This window comes from Agelaius phoeniceus, chromosome Z (assembly GCF_051311805.1).
Source record: "Agelaius phoeniceus isolate bAgePho1 chromosome Z, bAgePho1.hap1, whole genome shotgun sequence".
NCBI lineage: Eukaryota > Metazoa > Chordata > Aves > Passeriformes > Icteridae > Agelaius > Agelaius phoeniceus.
This window is the reverse complement of record NC_135303.1, coordinates 23,372,114-23,392,017: the sequence shown is the minus strand read 5'-3', so window position 1 is coordinate 23,392,017 and position 19,904 is coordinate 23,372,114. Positions and strand designations below refer to the sequence as shown.

At 35.1% G+C, this 19,904-nt stretch overlaps 1 protein-coding gene across 6 annotated transcripts in view; it reads left to right on the top strand.

The window, feature by feature from the left end:
• Positions 1 to 19,904, top strand: part of ARB2A (ARB2 cotranscriptional regulator A) — a 263,468-nt gene that overhangs the window by 47,765 nt on the left and 195,799 nt on the right. For all 6 annotated transcript variants that reach the window (XM_077171064.1, XM_054651873.2, XM_054651871.2 and 3 more), the window contains 2 exons: positions 6,981 to 7,046; positions 14,921 to 15,112. In XM_077171064.1, coding sequence (XP_077027179.1) covers positions 6,981 to 7,046; positions 14,921 to 15,112 — 258 coding nt within the window. The remainder of the gene's footprint in view (positions 1 to 6,980; positions 7,047 to 14,920; positions 15,113 to 19,904) is intronic.

Below are 19,904 nucleotides of genomic sequence, written 5' to 3'. Positions count from 1 at the left end.
CATTTTAAGTGTAGTTCTGTCACAAGATGAGAGTTGATTAATAAATCTAAGGTCACATTAGTTTTTCATCTCTAAAGAAAGGAAAACAAACCCTTGCATTTTTCTTCATGTATAGGAAGTTATGACTGAGTGACGTAGTGTAGAGGGTAGAGATGGTCAGACTTCAGTGATTTCTAAACTAAAAATGCCACTAAGAATTTTTATTCTATTTTTCCCTTTTTTTTTCTGTAATGTGTGTTCATGTAGGATATTAAACTGAGGTTAAAATACAGTTAACTCAGAATGTTATTGGAGGAATAGTAAACTATTAATGACACTAATAATGGACTAACCCCTTTTATGATATGACTTAGGAAAATCCAAGAAGTCGATCAAGAGGAAAATGCCAATGTAGCTATGTTTTATTAGCTAGAGTCTACTTAATTTTAAATATACTAGCTCTATTATTCAGGGAAATCTGGCACTCATAAAAACATACAACTAAAATTATTGTCACTTGATTCTCTTACTCTTTTCACTCTGATTTACTTTAAACTCTCTTTAAAAATTATTGAAAAGTGATCTGACAGTGTTTAATGAGTGTTTTTTCACAAGCTGGCATCTTTGGAGGCAGAAGCCCCCATCCACTGAGTAAGCGTGTTGTTGCCAACACATCTCACTCATGATGGGAAGTAGCCATTCTTAACTTTGAGAGAGTAGTTCTGTCTCCATTCATATTTAATCCTTGGAGCAGTGAAAAGTGACAGCAAGAGTAGTAATAGTGATGATGGCTTTCTGTTTCTGTTTTGAGTGTCTGTAGATGAGGAATATAATGTGGGAAATCTCAGATCCATCCAGCTGGATCTGGTCCACCAGAAGGATATATTTAATCTGTAGTTTTGTCCATTTCCGTTTTTTCCCCCAAAATCTGCTACAAGTATGTAGGAATAGGCAATGGAGTGGACAACTTGGGTTAACAGCTTGTGCTTCCTCATCATTTCTCCTAGGTCTTGTAATCTGTCCTCTGTCATGGGAGTGGTTGTAATGTCAACCAATCTCATGCGCCTTATCCTTTGTTGCGTCACGTGTTTTATTCTTTATCATGTGTTAACCATACACCAGACATTTGACAGGCTTGTTGGTATTTTGGTCATGAGGGATGCACATATGGGGAAAGAGGGGGACATGTGGCATTTGATTGTCTTCAAAAGAGACTTTGTGGTTTGCACTAGCCTAGGGGTTCCTCACATCTGTCGTGAATCCATGACTGTTGCTTGCATGGTAATGATTTCCAATGACACCTGATAGATGCCAGGTTAGAAGTGAGAGGCAATAAATCATACAGGCTTATGTTGATTTTTAGTATGTTTTTAGCTGAGAATTCACTTGAGAAAACATTTTGCAAGTTTGAGTAATTTACTTGGTCTTTTTTCTTATTTTCCCTCTGCAGCAGGCTTGTTGTTCTATTTGTATATGCATGTATTTGTATATGTAATCTTCGGGTGGGTAGCCATGGTTAGTTTTGAAAGTGGGAGCACATTTGTGGGGGAGAGGAGAAAAGAATTTAGAGGACTTGGGTTGTAAAGCACAGCGTGGGAGGGGTACTTGACGGGCAAGGCTCAGTGCACTTCACTGAGTCCCAGCATGCATTTTGGTGTGGTATGTACTGAAGCAGCTCCTCTGGATTAGGATGTAGGTGTTATTAATCAAGTCATTGGGTTGTGACCTGTTGTCTGTATACCTGGCAATCTCTGTTATCGAAAAGTTCACTAGTGGGTCAGCTGCAGTTCTGCTGTTCCTCATGAATGCCATGCTGGTTTTTTTGATGTTTGTAGAATGTGGTACAAGGCTTTTTTTTCAATGTATTACAGTCTTAAAATGGAGGGGTTATTATTTTAAACTGAGTTATTCTGGAATTGCCTCCTTGCTTTGTGGGAATTCTTTTTTCAGTGGTCCTTTCCAGACTTTGTTTAAAGACCCCCTGTACTTAATTCATTGAAGTGTCTCTTTGGTATTTGTCTCCACTTTTAATTGTATTTAGACTTCACTACCTTCATGATTTTTCTAACTTTAAACATGCAGTCACTGGTTATTAGTCTTTAATTTCTGTTTTCACATAATTCTATACAGGTATGAATCTTTTTAACATGTGGTTTCAGGATGCTCTATTGCAAAGATTTCACAAATTAGACTCATAACAAAATTTCTCAATGCTTTTTGTTCATTGAAAACAATCTGTAAGAAAGTCCTCTCTATGAACCATAGTCTTAAAAGAACATATTTATATTATGCTTGTGTATACCGCAACTAGGTTTCCACCTGTAGTTTCAGTTTCGCTCTGCAGAGTTTATGCAGCATTCTAGTCCTGCTATGATCGTGCAGAATATTTCACAATGCAAGGGTAAAACCTCAGGCCCATTATAAGATAATGTGCTTCTGTCTATTCTTTTTGCTTTCTGTCCAAGTCACTAAATATAATTTCTTTGTGATGAAAGTAGCCTGTTTTCTGGATCCATATGAAGGCTCACTGGTCGCAACGTAGGTCTATCCCTGAATTATCCATAAGGCTATTGGACTCTGCAGTTTTCATATTTGAGACCACTAGCACTTTGAAAAGGTACTTCTGGACGTATTCTGTGTTATATCCAACATAAATTATGACTAACTTATTTTAAGCTCCTCAGAAAGGCATTGGTGAGCACTGAAGGTTGGTTCTACTCCTGAGCCATATGTATAAGGCTCTCAACCTTGTTCACCATAGATGAAGGAAAACTACAATAAAGAAATGATAAGAGAGATTAGATACTTGTGCTTTTAATATGCTGAGGACAATCTACTTGGTTTTAGTGCTCAGGATGTGTTCTAGTCAGCTGTGGTCCCTGCTCTCATCAGCTTGCCTTCATTATGGGAATTTTTTTAGTGCAACAAAATTAGAATAGCTGTGATTTCATTTAGGGCAGAAGTTTCTCAGGCTTAGGGAAAGCAGAACATGGGCTCCTCTGCTCAATGAGAGCAATTTAAAATGCAAGCAATGTAGTTTCCTTCCAGAGAAGACTGCTTTGTTCTGAGAAGAAAATTTCCTCTATCGCGCAGCTTGAGTGCAACCTTTTTTTGGACAGTTGAAATGTTAGGCTTTCCATGGCTGGACAGGATTTCTCCCTTGCTATCTGAATAGGTGTGAGAGGCGTGGAATTTTTTGGTATTTGTGTTGTTTGTTTTTTTCCTTGTTCCAGTTCACTCAACAGTCAGTAAGAACACCTTGATAGCTTTAATTTCAGATATTTGTCTTATTTGGGATGTATTTTCCTGATAGACAGCACTTGGATGTGAATGAAGTACAGAAATACTCTAATGTGAGGTGGAAGCTTTCAGTATCTCATACAAGGAATACAGAACTGCCAGTTTCTTCTCCATTTATCAGGCAATTAATTTCATACACTGTGGCAGGTCTTACTGTTGGTTCTTTTTTCTTTGCAGTCTTGGACACAGTGATGATGCCTGCTCTCCAGCCACCTTATTACCTTGAATTACAGTGCAGTATACTGCTTACAGCTTTAGCACACCTAACCAGTTTCAAGAGCCTTAGAAAAAGTGCAGCTATCCCAGGTTAGCATGACTAGCATGAATAGGACTCTCTAGTAAGTGTTACAGTTTGCACTGAGAATGTCTGGATCTGAACAATTTGTTGCTTGATAGTTCAGATGATTTATTGATGCAGGACTGAATTGATCAGCCTCTGTCTCTGTATACCTGCAGTGATGAGCAGCTGTGTGATTGAGTGATAATTAGTCCAGGAGAGTTCATAGTGTAACCAGTACCACCTACTCATGCAAGAAGTCAAAAGACACTTCTCAACATTCTACAGTAGTTTCTACAATAGTTTTCAGATGTTAAATGTAGAACACCAGCATGCACAAGATAATATTGCTACTTAGAGAGGTTGTGGTTATATAAATTGTATAGATTTGAAATAGTCTAACTAGTTCTGTATAGAAAATTTCACACAGTCTGCTTTTCTTTTTCCTTCCTGTAGAAAAGATATTTTAATATTTTTTTTTAAAAGTCATCAGCCATAAAATCAGAGGAAGCTGTTAAAAGCATAAAAATCCAAAGATAGTGTTGGATGTATAGCATTTTCAGTACTTGCAGCCCTATTCCTAAATAAGACAGAATTTTGCTAGATTTTCCTAGGCAGGACTGAATTTTGTCAAGTTTTCTAGACACATCTATGGTAGAATGCAGGAAGTCTGGCCATTAGAGATGTTTTCAAATCTAGAAAATTTTGGACTTGAATGGCACTTCAAGAAATCTTGTGTAACAGTTTCCATCATTAAGACTCATAGTGTACCAGCCATTGCTAGGATATCCCTAACATGTTGATCTACTGCAAAAAAGCCTTCAGCCCTTTCGGTGGCTGCATACACACACACACACACACACACACACACACACACACACTCACACATTCACACATTCACATATACATACATACACATATATATATAGACTGGGCAGTATTAGGGGTTGTTTTGTTTGAGGGTTTTTTCAATGGTGTTTTTTCCTGAAATCTCCCTGGGCAATGCAGGCCATCCAGGTGCTGAGCTGTCTGAAGATGATAATCTCTTGCATGTGAGCCTTCTCCTCCTGTATCTTTATTTGTGTTTGCTTTTATTGAAAGCGTTCATTAGGTTAAGTCTTTGGTGCACCAGAGTGTTCTACTGATTGAACAGTCCCATTTTTAGGGCTGTATTGTGCTTTATTGTTTATTTATTTTATTAGGGTAGTGCATAAAGAGAGTGTTAGAATGACTGCCCCATTGAGATGGGCTGTGGAAAAAATGAGTAAAAGTTTATTTCCGCTCTGAAGACACACAGCCTAAATAAATGAGAGAGAATAGAAGAAATAGATGCAAACATGTAAAAAAGGTAGACTTTCACAAGTGGTTAAAGTATATTTTCTGCATAGGAGTTTTTATCTTCCAAGTTTTCTTTTAGTGATTTTAACAGTGAGTAGAGGCCTAAATTGAGAGTTAAAACCAAAATTTCTATGTTGTAGTCAGTGTTATCATTATGCTCACTTTAATGTCGGTACAACATTAGCCTTTGAGACTGCAGGAATTTAACTGCTTTCTTGTTGGTGTTACGCTGCAGTAGATTTCGGTGAACCATAAAAAGTTTGCCCCTGAAGGTAAAATTACACTGTATGCATGTTCCAAGCATACTGCTTTGGGGATAAACATGTCTTAAATCAACTCATCGCTCACAGCTGAATTCCTTCTCCAAATGCAGTTTCTGTGTAGATAATAATGTTCAGAAGGACTGATAATTTGTAAGCCATAAAGTTTTTTGAACATAAGTCTATCAATAAATGTATTTGAGCAGGATCAGAAAGAATTCTTATAATCCTAATAAAGATTTTGGGTTTTAGAGAAAAGAAAGGAGGAGCATATAACAACATTTTTAATTAGCTCTCATCAGTACTTCCAGTTTAGTCATATGTGTTCCAAACATTTGCATATTGTGTTTCCTCACATTTACATAATAAAAACTTTTGGACTTTGTTGAAATTTCCTTTTGTAATTGTGCATTTGGAAAATTAAATTTGAAGTTTATGACACCCTGGCTTCTACTTGCTTGGATGATAGTGTGTAGTTAAGATGCCATCACTTAAGACCTTGGTACAGTGATATTTCTGTTGAGGCTTAATATAATGTGGGTTCAGATGTATTTGTGATGCAATTGTGGCCTTGAGGTGTTAATCTAAAGAATACCATCTGGGTTTGTACCCAGATATTCTTGGATTAATATTCTGAGACTTAGATCTTGTCCTGTCTGGAATTTAAATACTGTTCCCTGAGCTTTAAAGAAAAGCCAAGCACCATTTCAGCCTTTTAAAATGAGTTCTTTATTTTACCTCTGTAATTTGCCTTTTTTTTTTTCAAGCTCCTATAGCCATTGAAATCCAGGCAGTAACGTCCACACTGTTTTTACAGCCTCAAATGGATGAAGTGCCTGTTTGTTCCTCAGTTTAATTCCCAAATTAATTATAGTTAGAAAGTAGTTAATCTGCATCTCCATTTTTCTTAGAATATGTAAGGGCAGAAAAAAAATGTCTCTAGATAGGAGGCAAGAATTTGAAATATGAACAGCTTTGTTACATTTAAGAGGGCAAGTCTTTTGTTCTAACAAGGTTGATTTTTGTGTGGCTTGTGGGTTTCATAACTTTTTTTTCTTCTGGTGGGTTTTGGTTTGTTTTGGTTTTGTGGTTTTGTTTGGATTTTTATATTTTTTTTGTTTGTTTGGGGGTTTTTTGTTTGTGGGCTTTTTTTGGTGTTTTGTTTGGTCTTTGGTTTTTTTCTTTCTTCATGTTGTTGCTTTCTGAAATGATACCTTTAGTTTCAGGATTGAAATTTCAATTTTATTCCTATATGGAGAAAACAGACATAAACTCTTGCATAGTTGGCAGTCTGTATGGGGTTTTCTTCTATTCAGCAATCTTTGATCCGTACCTCCCCTGTTCAGTAAGTAGAAATGGCAAAGTAACTTAGCTGAGGGTGGCTACAAATCTCCTCTCCATGTAAATCATGAAGTGAACCTGGAGGGGAGAGAATTGCAGAAATCTGCCAGTGGACAAAATGCTTTAAAAGTATTTCTTTACAAAGAGAGCCTTTCTTCTACCCCCCAAGTATATATTAATTGGTTATAAACCTTAGTTTTGAGGTTGTTATTCACCTAATTGTGCACACAGTAGTGCATGATGGATTCACAGGTACAGTTACCCTTCCATTGTACTGGCAAGAAGTCTTTTCTGTGAAACAGAGAGAATTTTATGTCTAAGCTCCAAGTTCTATAATTAGTTATACAGTAGAGGATTCAGGAAAGTGGCAAAACATCTACAAGTCTTAGAAGTTTAACCAATTAGCCTTTAAGTTGTCTTCCTGCATATTTCATTATTGTACGTGTTTTAGTATCTGATGGCATTCTATTTTTTCTTTTCTTCAGATCATTACTAAATACATTTATGAACTACTGCAGAATGAATGCCACTTGAAGAAAGTAACTCTTCCAGTAAGTATAATTTATTTTTTTATAATTTATTTCCAAGGGCATTGTTTTTGAATCTGTACCCAGCATAGCCTGTGATCCCATATTCATATAAAGACAAGGTTTGCCAGGGCTCTGTGCAGGGCATTGTTTCAGGACACTGCCTTTGCATTTTGCATGTGTATGCATCTGGAGATGTGGTTCCACCTCATTTCTCATGTGTTTGATTTCTCCAACTGAGCCTTCCTTACCTTACCAGATACCAGAATTTTCAAAATATGGTGCTTTTAATAGGAGTGCTATAAGCTTTCTGAAAAGTATTTGTGAGTATTTTGAGATGTCTACAGATGTAGAGAACAGAAGTGTCTTTGCAGGCAGCGGACTACATTCACATTCAGTATCAGTAAAATACTCCAAGTCATTTTTTAAAAAATGCTTTTTCAATAATTTGTAATATGCATGTAATATAAAGTGCTTTTGTCACTTAGTGAAAATATTTAATCAACCCTTGGAAAAGATTAAGTGCTCCCCCACATATCAGAGTGTTTATAAATATATGTGATGTGATATGATGATGTTCAGGTATTTTTATATTGGAGAGCGCAGGGGAGACTGGAGTGTGACAGCACTATGTAGATTTTCCATCATTATGAAGGATTATTCCTATGCTCTTTGAAATCTTTTGAATTGCTGTCATTCTCAGAGGAACCTTCATATTCAGTCAAGGAAAACCTATTTAGGCTATGGAAGGAAAAGGTCTTTTGCCTTAACAGTTCTGTAAGATTTCAGTAGTCCCATTTCCATTTCCTGAATGTTGCTTAGGGAATGTTTTGATTACCTGACCAAACTACTTGTAGTTTCCTAGAAGGACTTTTTCAGTGTTTTGTGGTCACAGCAGAAGGAGCTGAGCTACGAGGTTCACAGAGAAATCTAAGGGCAAGCCTGGTGCTTGCACCAATCCCCTGCGAGCCAAGACTGAGATATCATTTCTCCACTTCAGATTTTTCTGTGTAGACAGACATAGGATTGGGTTCATCATGACAGTCTGCCTGGTGCAGTGCTAGTTACGATCTCCAGCTTTTTGGCTGATTTTCTTTCTTGGTGAAGTTTTGGTCCAAAAAGTACTTCCAGAAATATAATGTATCAAAAGACTTCTCAAGCCATGTCACACTTCATCTGTGAAACTATGAAGCTGTCTTTTATAAACTTCGAATCTGGATTTTAAGGCTATAGAACTTTCTTTGATTCCTAAAAATTAATATGAAGAATATGCATATAAGTAGAGCAGCGGTAAAGCTGCTCAATTAGCTCCCAAGCATGAAGATGAAGAAACTCGGGATAAGTGTTACAGCACCTCCATCACCTATGTCACATCTGTAGTGATTCATCTGCCTGGCTCTAAGGTTCAGGTTTCTTGGCGACAGATTCCCAAAGGAAGGACGCAAAACCCTCTAGCTGAAACTAGTAAAGGACCCTGGTAAAAGTAATAAAACAGCTCTTAGGATGAGAATAGAGGAGAGTATAAGTGTTGGTAAGTTACGTGTAAAATCACAGTAAATTCAGAAAAACCAAATTTGAGGATCTTATTAGAGTTGTAAAGGCTAATAATAAAAGAGAGCTGATAAAGCCAGTAGATGAATTGCAGCTAAAATGAATACCAAGGTCAAAAGAGAAAAACTAACATAATTAATTCCAATACTACTTGTCCAATTTCCACACTCTTAACTATCCTAAACAGGATATAATTCTGAGCAGCTGTCTAAAATTTGTCATATCAATAGAGGAGACCTGAGGACAAGTTAATATATTGTACAATAAACAAATTCCAGGATGAGATTTTTTTTTAAACCTAGGATTCTATAGGAAATCAAACATGAAGCTGCAGAACAACCAATTTGTATTTAACTTACTGCTGAAATAGTAATAATAATAATAATAATAATAAGAGTAATAATATTGGGGGAAATTAGTACAAGTTTATTTTTTAAAAATCCAGAATTCATTGTAGGAGTCACAGATCACATGGAGAAGAAATATCTTGTCAGTAAAAGAGTACAGATATTTCCAGTGAACTGTCAACAAAAAGATGCTTTAAAAAGCACAGGAGAAGGTAGTCCCCTTTAAAGTTAATTGGTTAGAAGGGGAGAAAGGTGTTCATATTTTACAGATGAAATAAACTTACCAGGGAAATGCTGTTAAGAGCTGATATAGCTGTAAGCAAAAGGAAAAAAGGAATTAATACAAGCTAACAAACTTCTCTGTTTTTTTTCTAAAATTATTTGGGATAGTTAAATCTAAAGCTGATTATGATGACTTGGGAAATTATTTATTCATGCTGAATAACTGGATGATTAAATGACAGGAGATTCAAATCTGGTAAATATGAAATTATGGGGAAGATAACTCACTCTGTAAACACAACAGTGGCCTCTAAATTACAACTCAGGAAAGAGCTTGGAGTGATTGTGAGTAGGTCTCTGAGAACATCAGTGAGTGCTCGATGGCAGTCAAAAACCCTCAAAGCAAATAGGATGTTAGGAATTACGAGGTATCGAGAACAAAACAGAAAAACATCATCATTCCACTCATTATATGGGCCCTCATGTTAAACACTGCATGAAGTCTGGACACCATATCAAAAAGGATATGAAGAATTAAAAAGAAATACAGAGGAGGGTTGCAAGGATGATCACAGGCATGAAATTCTTTTCAGACAAAGAAAGATTAAACAAAGATTCTTCAGCTTGGAAAATAGAGGGCTGAGGAAGGAATATGACAAATCTATAAAATCATGAAAGGTGAAGAGAAGATGAATAGGAAATGGATTTTTGCCTTTTTCATAATAGAGATCCTAAGGGGCATCAAGTTTAAATTATCAGGCAGGAGATCTCTACTGAAAGAGACAGTATTATTTCATATATGTCCCAATTATATTGTGGAACTCACTGCCACAGAATACTACCAAGGAGAGAGGTATAAATGCAGTCAAAAAAACCATTTGACAATATTAAGGTGGGATAGGTGCCTTGAACTATTTAATGTGCATGCCCAGTTATATAAACTGTGGCTTCAAGGTTCCAAAGTTACCAGCTGTCAAAGCCAGGCAAGAATCACTCTGTAACCACTGTTTTTACTGTTCCTGTATGCAATCTGCCAGTTGTAGAAACAGGACCCTGGACCTTGGTCTGACCAAGATGGCTTATATGTGTGTATACATACACACACACACACATACATATATATATACACACAACCTTTTTATGTGCATATTTTTGAGATTAGTACAAAAAACTTTTTTCTTTTAATTTCATCACAGGTGATCAGAAAGTTGTTGTATTGGTTTTCCTTTTTCTGTCAGCTGATAATGAAGCTGGCAGTCCTGTAATTTTTAGTATTAGAAATGTGTTTCAGGACTCTGTTAGGTGGTGTGGGCTTCTTTTCAGCATGATTTTAGTAGGGAATTGAAATGTTACGTTTCAAAGGTTTAGCATGATGGCGTTTTATCTTCTGTAATTTCAACTTTGTGTGTAAAGTCCAACTTGCTGTCTTTGTTTTGCTTTCTTAGGTAGCAACTTCAGTTTGGGATACAAAAATTAATTAATTTGGTTTCAGATATGAAAGTAAGACCAGTTGGCAGATCAGGAGAGCTTGCCTATTGTTATATTATGCCAGCATTTTTGACTGAATGATTCTGAACATTTTTTCCTACACAGGGAGGCCAAGATCCACGTTGAACTATTGTTACTGTAAAGCACTATACTTCTAATAATGTTCAACAAGTACTACTGGACATGAACATTTTAATAAAGAGTCTCATATTAAGGGAGAGGCCATTCAATTACTGCTTCTGAAGTTTTATTTTGCACTCCATTGAAGGTTATGTTAGGAGTAAAAGGAAGATGGCAATTTTTTAGCCAGAAATGGAGTATTTGGAGTATTTTTAGCCAGATGGAGTATTTGTATTTCTTTAGTTTTAGTGGCATAATCAGTGATTGATCTTTGCTCTTCTTTAGGTGTTGAAGGCAAGTGGAGTGTGCTTCTAAATTAACTGCATCTTTAACAGCTTCTGGAGAAGCCTGAGATGGAAGTTTAAATAATTAGTAACATGTTATAGTGGTTTTAAGCCTGCCCGGAAATGAAGCACCATGCAGCTGCTTGCTCAACCCTCCTTTTACCTCCCTGAACACCAGTGGAATGGGGAGGAGAATCAAAATAAAACTTGTTAGCTGAGATAAAAACAGTTTAATAACCTAAAGTGAAGTAAAATACAGTGATAATGGTAAATGATAATAATAACACCAGAAAAAAAAAAGTGATGTGCAATGCCAGATGCCAGACTCCAGATTCCCGAACCCAGCTTGGCCATGCTTCTGGGTAATTCCCCGTAGTTTATATTTTATATCCTGGGCATGATATTCTGGGGTGTGGAATATTCCTTTGCCAGTTCAGGGCACCTGTCCCAGCTGTGGTCTCCCCGAGTTTATTTTGCATACCTTTTTACTGGCAGAGCATGAGACAAGGAAAGTCCTTGACTTTAGATAAACACAACTTAGCAGAAAACCAAAATATCAGTGTTATACCTAAGTGTTATCCATACCATTCTTGTTCTGAAGCCAAAACACTGCACTTTATCAGCTACTGAGAAGAAATTAACTCTATCCTCTTTGAAAACAGGACACATGTTTAGTTGGCAATGGCACTGAAATGTCTCACTTCATAGAATCTTCTCAGTTATCAGTGATTTCCACTTTCACTTCAATAGGTAAAAGTTCATAGAAGAATTATTTTTCTTTGAGAAACAATGGTCTGTTATCTCCAATTCACATTCCTTTTGCCAGTTTTGTTACTTAAGTTAATGCTTGTTTGTAAATTTTTCAGATTTTAGGTTTGTTAAGTTAGTTGTGGTAATAGTCAAATGTTGATTAGCTGCCTGTAATATTGATCAGCAGTTCTTAGTTTTACATTTTTGATTGAAAAATTCTAAATCAGGATTCTCAATACTGTGAAGACTTTAACTAAAGCAAGTTAATTATGTTTATGTTGAAACACATAGAAGATGACTTTTCATCTTGGGAAGCAAATGAGCAGATTTTCTCTCCACCAGCTGCTCATAATTCTTACAATCTTTTTTGAGTCTTATCAGGTTCAATTCCACTTATTTGCCATGTTCGTCCTCCAGTTACACTTTATACCTACTTTGTAGGCTCAAGGCTCATAATTTTTGTCATGTTTCTCAATTGAAATAAGAAAAATACTTAGTAAGAAAAATAATTGTGGAAGAAAAGTACTTGTGGATTTTCTTCCCTTTTCAACATTCAATCTTATAAAACTCCAATATATAGAATAAAAGACTCCTGGAACCCTGTCAACTCTCATAAATATTGGGTTAGTAAAGGCTAATTGTTGATGTCGTAGCGTGGATGACAATAAGACTAGATTTCAAGTGTAGTAGATTTCAAGTGTAGTTTGATTTTACTCTATATATTCACGGCAGCTGTGCGTAATACTAACTAGTGTGGTGCTGAAATATTTTATTGACTGGTACTACTGTTTAGGTGAAAAGTCATTTGATACAGAAATCATATGGAAAAAGGAAGTTCACTGTTTAAAAACATTGAGAATCTCATAATATATGTAGAGATCTTTCCATAGCTGCCTACATTCATAAACTTTAAGGAATTATTGTGCATTGAGAAAAAAGTCCAAGAAAAAGAAAATTAAACTGTAGTTTTAAACAGTAAATTACCATTATAATTTAGATAGGTTTGGCATGCCTAGCTACAGATTACTGGAATTGTTTTCACCTGTAAATAACAATGTTGAATCAAATTGTTAAACTAATCTAAAAAACATTTTCCTGTATTTATTCACTTTAGATTTAAGTGACCAGAAATCAGTGATGTTGAGTAGGTCCAGAAGAACAAGTGGCTAATAATTGTAAAGTATTTTATGTGGCCTCCATGTGTCTGGCATTAAATGGTGCTCCATGTTGATCTGTCAGTAAAGTAAGGTTGTGTATAGGAGTGATATTTACATGCATTCTTTAGTGAATGCTGGATCTAATAAATTACTACTGTTTGAAGGTAAATTAGCTCAACAAAAATCTCTAACTGTGTTTAATTTTGAGAAAAGACTAAAAATTATTTTTTTATGATCCTGGTAGATATTTTTTGCTGTTTTTTAAAATTAACTTATTTGCAGAAATGGTAACTAGCTCTATCTTCTAGTACATATGACCACTAAGTGCTGGTATTTCCTGTATACTACAATATAAACTTTAGCACTTATAATATAAGTGATATAAGTGCTAAAACCTACTAAACTAAACCTATTAGTCTGAAATGCAAAATTCACTTTTTTTTTTTTCCTAAGTATAGTGTTATAAATATTCAGTTTGTGGGTAGAAGTCAATTACATGTTGCCAGGTACTATCTGAGATTCAGGGTTGGCTGACTTTTTACCTAATCTGTTTCACCTTTTAAGGTGTCAGTACTGCTATTTCAGAAGCAGCAGCATGATCTGACTGTAGCCCCAGTCTTTTCAATAGAACATACTCTTTATCATATTTTCTATTTTTGCACAGTGTGAGAGAAAGTGAGTACATTTCCTGTGCAAACTCTGAGGCATGTGAGATGTTACTTTATTTTGGAGCAGGGGAATAAGGTCTTCAGTGTGATGGCAAATACTGAAGAGAGACATGACTATTCTTTCATTTACAAATTTGTTTTGTTTAAGTGACCTCATTGACTTCATTTAAAAAAACATTTTGTAGGGTTTACATTAAAAATGTCTGAAGATGCATGCAGAATTAATTTTTCTTACTATAAGGGTAGTTAAGAATACATACCCATATATATGAGAAAAAACTACCAAAACTAATCCGAATAGCCAATTCCTTCTTTCTCAGCATGGGGATCACAACCTGATCTGTTTTTCTTTGTTGCAGAGTGTTCATAGCAGCTGGGCAGTTAGGCTGTGGGGGTGGAGGGGTGTGGAGTATAGTATGAGGGGGAGATGTGCCTGTTTTGTTCTTTCTGTTCTGTGTATTCATTTAGTAGAAAGAGAAGAAGTAGATTTGAGAACATGAGGATTTGTTTTGCCCTCATGGTGTTTACATCAGGAAAGTTCTTTTGTCTTGAGAAGGGTTGCTAAACCAAGTGTAAAAACTCTAGTTTATATTGAACAAAAAGTGCTGCTTTATTCTCTTTAAAGACAAAATGTGCTATTAGGTTGCAATTTGCTGAATATCAAAGCTAATTGTTGGTCTCTTCCTACAGCAAAGTAGCTAAGCATTGACCCTGGTACAGAGGACTGTTAATGAAGCTATTATTTAGAACCAAATTGGATTTCTATATTTTAATAGACCTGTCCTCTTAAATTTGTAATAGTCAAATTTCCAGTACTGGTTCCTATATGTAGCTTATCAAGTATTTATGTTCAGGTGGCTGATTTGGAACTCTCCAGAATTTTTTTTTTCATATTATGTAATAATTTGTTGTTGCTTCAGGCATATCAGAGGTGAGAAATTCCTCACTCCCTTCCCTCTTGCCACCTCCAATTGCTCATTTATGGACTTTCTTCCTTTCCTATAAATTTTTGTAAACGACTGATGTTTCAAAGCTTTAACACAGCTTTTACCCCTTTTCTTAATTTTAAATGTTCCTTGGATTGCTGTTCCAAAATTTGGTTTATGTCTAAAACAATAAACAATGCTTTTTGTTTCAAAGCTACGTTTCATATTTTGCTTTATTTTTATTTAGTCCTGGGCACACATGGATTGAAATAGTTGTTTAGTGGTGAATGTTTTTATATAAATTCGGTAGATAACTTTGTAACTAAAGGTTTTCTTTCAAAGAATTATATTGATGCATTAAAATGTGTGATGTCTGTAATTGCAGGTTGATGCAATTGAGACTGAACCAAAGAGCTTTATCTTTATGAGTGAAGATGCATTAGTAAATCCTGACAAGCTGTTGGTCCTAATTCATGGTAATGGCGTTGTCAGAGCTGGTCAGTGGGCTAGGAGACTTATAATTAATGAAGATCTGGACAGTGGGACACAGATACCGTACATAAAGAGAGCTATTGAGGTAAGTGAAAGTTCAAGGATGCAAGTTGTGTGCTGTGGATGTGCATATGTGTGCCTGTGTATGAAGAGCTGTGAACCTGTGATGTTTTAAGTTTTTAATCAGTATTCTATATGTTACTGTGTGATCATTGTATTTGTGATGGGAATACCTTTTTTGTTTTGTTGGATCTTTATTCTGGTGGAACCAAATTCTGTCTTGCAGTAAAATAAAATTTAGTTGCATGTCGTTGTTGTGTTGGGCACGCCATGTAGTTTAATATGCCCCATACTATGATGAGAGTCCTTAGTAGGTGATGCAATGCAGCAGAAGACACTACAGAAATTTGTTACAATTTAGATTGTTTTCTTTTATATTTAATTTAATTTGTACATATTATTGCTCAATGACTGCTGTAATCTAATGGTAACATGAGCTTTCATGATAACACGCAGTGTTTTTACTGGGATTGTACTGAATTTATTAAAGACGCTGTCTTTCTCAGACTTGCACTAAATACCAGTTCATTCTGGTTTACTTATCAATATTTGACAATAGAAGACATTCACATGTTGTTGACACTATTTTGTTAAATCTATTTGAGAGACAGTGGACAGTTTGTGTTATGTTTTTGTCATTGGAACATTGCAGGAGTAATTAATCATATGCTCCCTGCTGCCTAAAGGAAAGTTCCTGTAGTAAACATTAGAAGAGCTTTTTTAGGACTCATTGTTTCTATTATATTTGCCAAGTTAAGCTAATATTCTACTCTAAATATCAGTATTGTCATTGTTATTGTTACATATTTTGCTAAGTGCTTAATTTTTGTGGTTGATGGATAATTTTTGCAGCTGTCTTTAAAGTATTCAGGATTAAAAATGGTGCTTTTTTTCAATAAAACAAAGAAAGAAAACATATAAAAACATTAGGACATTAAGTTATTTTTTGTTTTTTTTTTACTCACTATCAAAGCACCAGACTATACTTCATGAGAAAAAGAAACCTAGCCCTGTGAAAGTGAGGCATATCTTTTCCTAACATTAGGTTTTTCATTAATTTAAATCAAGATTCAGATTGAGACAGAACAAAAAGTACCTCAGGATTGAGTGCAGTACAGTAGGTCCCGTATGGTAGGTCCAGTGTGGGACTTCTAGTGCTGGTTCCAAAACATTTCCCAAGAAACCCAAATAGCTCTAGCTACTTCAGTTTTGGTACAGTGCTTACATGTTTGCATTTTTGTTCTTTCTTAGAGATGCTGCTGTCCTGGGCAAAATGAGAGACCAAGTATTTCAAACTGGGATACTAACACTTATTTAACATAATTTTTAAGGGTTATTTCTAGTTGAGGAGATTTTTTTTCCTCTTTTGTTATTTTTATTTATTTTGTGCAGTGATTTGTGCCAGTATGACAGAGATCAAACCTCTGTTTTCTCAAATGGCTGTTATACTTAAAACCAGATTATTTATCTCTGCATTTTGAATGCTTCTTAAAAAAACAATACAGGACAAGTCCCAGTTGTTGGATGAGAAAATGTTTTTACAAAAATGTAATCATTGAATAACATTGGTACATCAAACTTTGGGCTCTTATCTTTGAGCTTTTCCTTAATATGGTTTTTTAATTTGTATTCTCTTTAGTTCAGTAATTCCAGCTACTGTAAAACCTACTGTCCCTTTTTGTGCACCTTAAAATTCTGATAAGTGTACTAATAGATTGTATTCAGTTGTGTTAAGTCAAATTCAGTTATGTCATTAAATGTGTTGCTATTGTTTTGTATCCTGTAATCCCTGTACTAGGAACTGGTTGTGTATCTGGTTAGATAAGGCAATATTTTATGGAAGTTGAACCCCACTGAAAGTATTTAGAATCATTTGGTTTTGACTAAAACGAGAATACATATATAGATACAAGCTGGGGTATCTGTGTCAACTTCACATATAGATCATATAAATTACATTTCTAAATGCAGAAAATTATGGTAGAGTGTAAGGACTCCATATGATAAAAATAATGGTAAAAATTGCATCCATTTCTGGTATTCAGTCCTCTAGTTGATTTAGTCATGTCACTTACGAAATGCAAATAACTAGCCTAGATGGTAAATAGCCTGAATGAAAATTGTGCTAATCCCTCATGCAACATTATTTGAAGGAGGGAATTATTTTCGTAGATCTTTCTGTGTTTCTTCTAAGGAGAGGTCTCATTCTTGAATGAAGCCAGCAGACCTTACCAAAGCATCAGCGCTGGTGACAAGAGAGCATGGATTTTTTTTTTTCTAATATACTTATGTGAATTTGAAGTGGATAATGATATGTAGGATTTGAAAATTCCCATGATCTAATGTGACTTAGCAAAACATGCAGGCATTGCAGCCAGCCTAAAACATTTGCTGAAGATAAGGTTCTAATTAAAAAAAATTAAAATTGAGAATTACAGAAGTAGCGCTTGAATGTCCTATGTGCAGGAGCTAATTCAGAAATACCTGCTTTTCAAAAACAAAAAACCCATACAAGCAAAAAACCACTCTCTAAGTACGCCAAACCCTACAACTTTTCTGCTTTTTTCTTTGCTTCTCTTCTCAGTTCAATTCTTAGAAAAACTGAAAACAGGGATGTAGCAGCTGGGGTTATCAGTGATCAGCGGATTGAGCAGGATGAACTGATACTTCTAAACAGGAAGTTAAGGGAAGAGTAGAAACTATTTCTCTCTGATGCAATGCTTTTGAGGAAAAAAGAATTAAGTAACCCCATTTCTGAAGGATGTGTGGAACAAGGAGCAATGTATGGACTTAAAATTTTGTATTTTAAAATTCTAGTATTTTGGGGTTCCTGCAAGTTACAGAGAAAAGATTCGAAGAGAAAAATCCTGGTGGGAATTCATGTAGCTAGAAATATGTTTTTCTTTTCATCTGTGCAATTCCTATAGGTAATGCTTCTTGTTCCATGTTTTATATCTAGCCCTATTGTGTAGATTCAATCTTTTGTGTTAGAGGTATTGTGACTAGTTGACAAGGGTTTATGTGAAGAGATAGCATTATTGTGTTAATTTGAAAATTCAAACTTGATAGTGTAAAAGAAATGTTGAAATATGAACAAATATGAAGAGAACAAATAAGCAACTAGATAGAGAACAGATTGTAAAAAAAGAAGGAGGGAGAAAATTGTACATAATGTTGAAAACACATGTAAATACATTAAAATGTGGTAGGACAAAACCTGTTTTAGAAAAACAAGTATGAAGAAGAAAAATATGCTAGTAAGGCAGTAAGAATGTAACAAAAGCTAAATTAAAACAGATACTTACTAAAAAAGATATTTAAAACAAAAGAATGTCAATATCCTGTAAATACAGTACAAAAATACTGCATAGATTTGCTATTTTGTTAAAGTAGAAATTTTCTGCTGAAACTTTCTCTCAGAAAACTGATTTTTGACAGAAGCAGTTGTCTGATGCATGAGAGACTGAAGTTCAAGTCCCTTCCCCCCTGGGAATGAGTGGACTATTCAATTTATAATGAGAATTCTGCTCTGAAGATATTCCGCTTTTTATAAAAAAGTAATTGTAAATTATATAAATAAATAAATGTAGATTAAAAGAATAATTTTAATCTGCCTCTAATATATTTGGCCTAAATGGCTCATGCAGGTTTGTACAGTGAGGGTCTTCTCAGATCAGTTACTGTTTAACCATGCATATAATAACTGAAGTAGTGTCAGGAAAAGGTGATGAAAGGCAAATTCTTCAATTTAGTGATGAGGTCATATACTTGGGATGTCAAGAATGAAACATTTTATGGTCCTGGTTTAATAATGGCTGTTGAGGCGCTCCCTTGTTCACTTTGTTAGAGAAGGAGAAGCTGAAGTTGTTGTTCTTAGAGGGGAGATTGTTCACTGGAGAAACAGAAGCTCAGCTTGCCCTGGTTGGACATAGTGAAGAGTTTGGGAGTACTACTGTCTTTGATACCTCTCCTCTAGGGAATAAAGAAGATATCAGCTTACTGCATAAGTACAGAGAAACACTGGGTGTTTTTTGAGTCTTTGAAAATTCAGTACCTTTGTTACGTGTGATAACTGTGGTCTCAGAGATGCTAATAGAGTTCAACAACAGCAACTGTCACATATTTAATAAATAAAAATTAAAAACCATCAAAGAATTGTAGCTTTATATAAAATTCAGTTATTAAGGTATCTTAGACACTTGTATTATTATTTAAAGGAGAATTGATACTTGACATATAGCTGGAAAATAGGTTCTTCAAAGAACCTGGACAAGTTTTTCAAAAGAAATAGAGCAGCACCTAAAAATCTGACTTTATATGAACAAGCAAAAAGCCAAATCTTTGCATCAGATGGGTGTTAGCTGTGGAAATGTTTCCTTAATAACTGGTAAAACATGGTTTTCAGCTTCAGTTGTCTGTTGTGTTTATCTTGCTCTTCATTTTTTTACAATCTCTGTTCTCTTTGGTCAAAATATTGTCATTCATTTGTACAAAACTGTCAGATTGGCAATATTTAGTAAGAACTGGTGAGGGTTATTACTTTTGTCAGCATGCAGTAATATGTCATTAGTTTTGTAAGGCAGTTGAATGGAACAACAAAATCATTCAGTGTAACAGCAGTAAATTTTCCCCCTATAAATTTTATGTGATTTAGTAGTCTTAATGGTTTGTAACTAGTATGATAACACATACCCTTGTGTTTTCTCTTTCCACTTCATAAAAATCAGTCAGTTTCAATAGTGGATATTTACATATTGTTGGCCAGAAATTATGTTAAGTTGAAATTACACTACCAAAATTATCGCTGAAAAACTTTT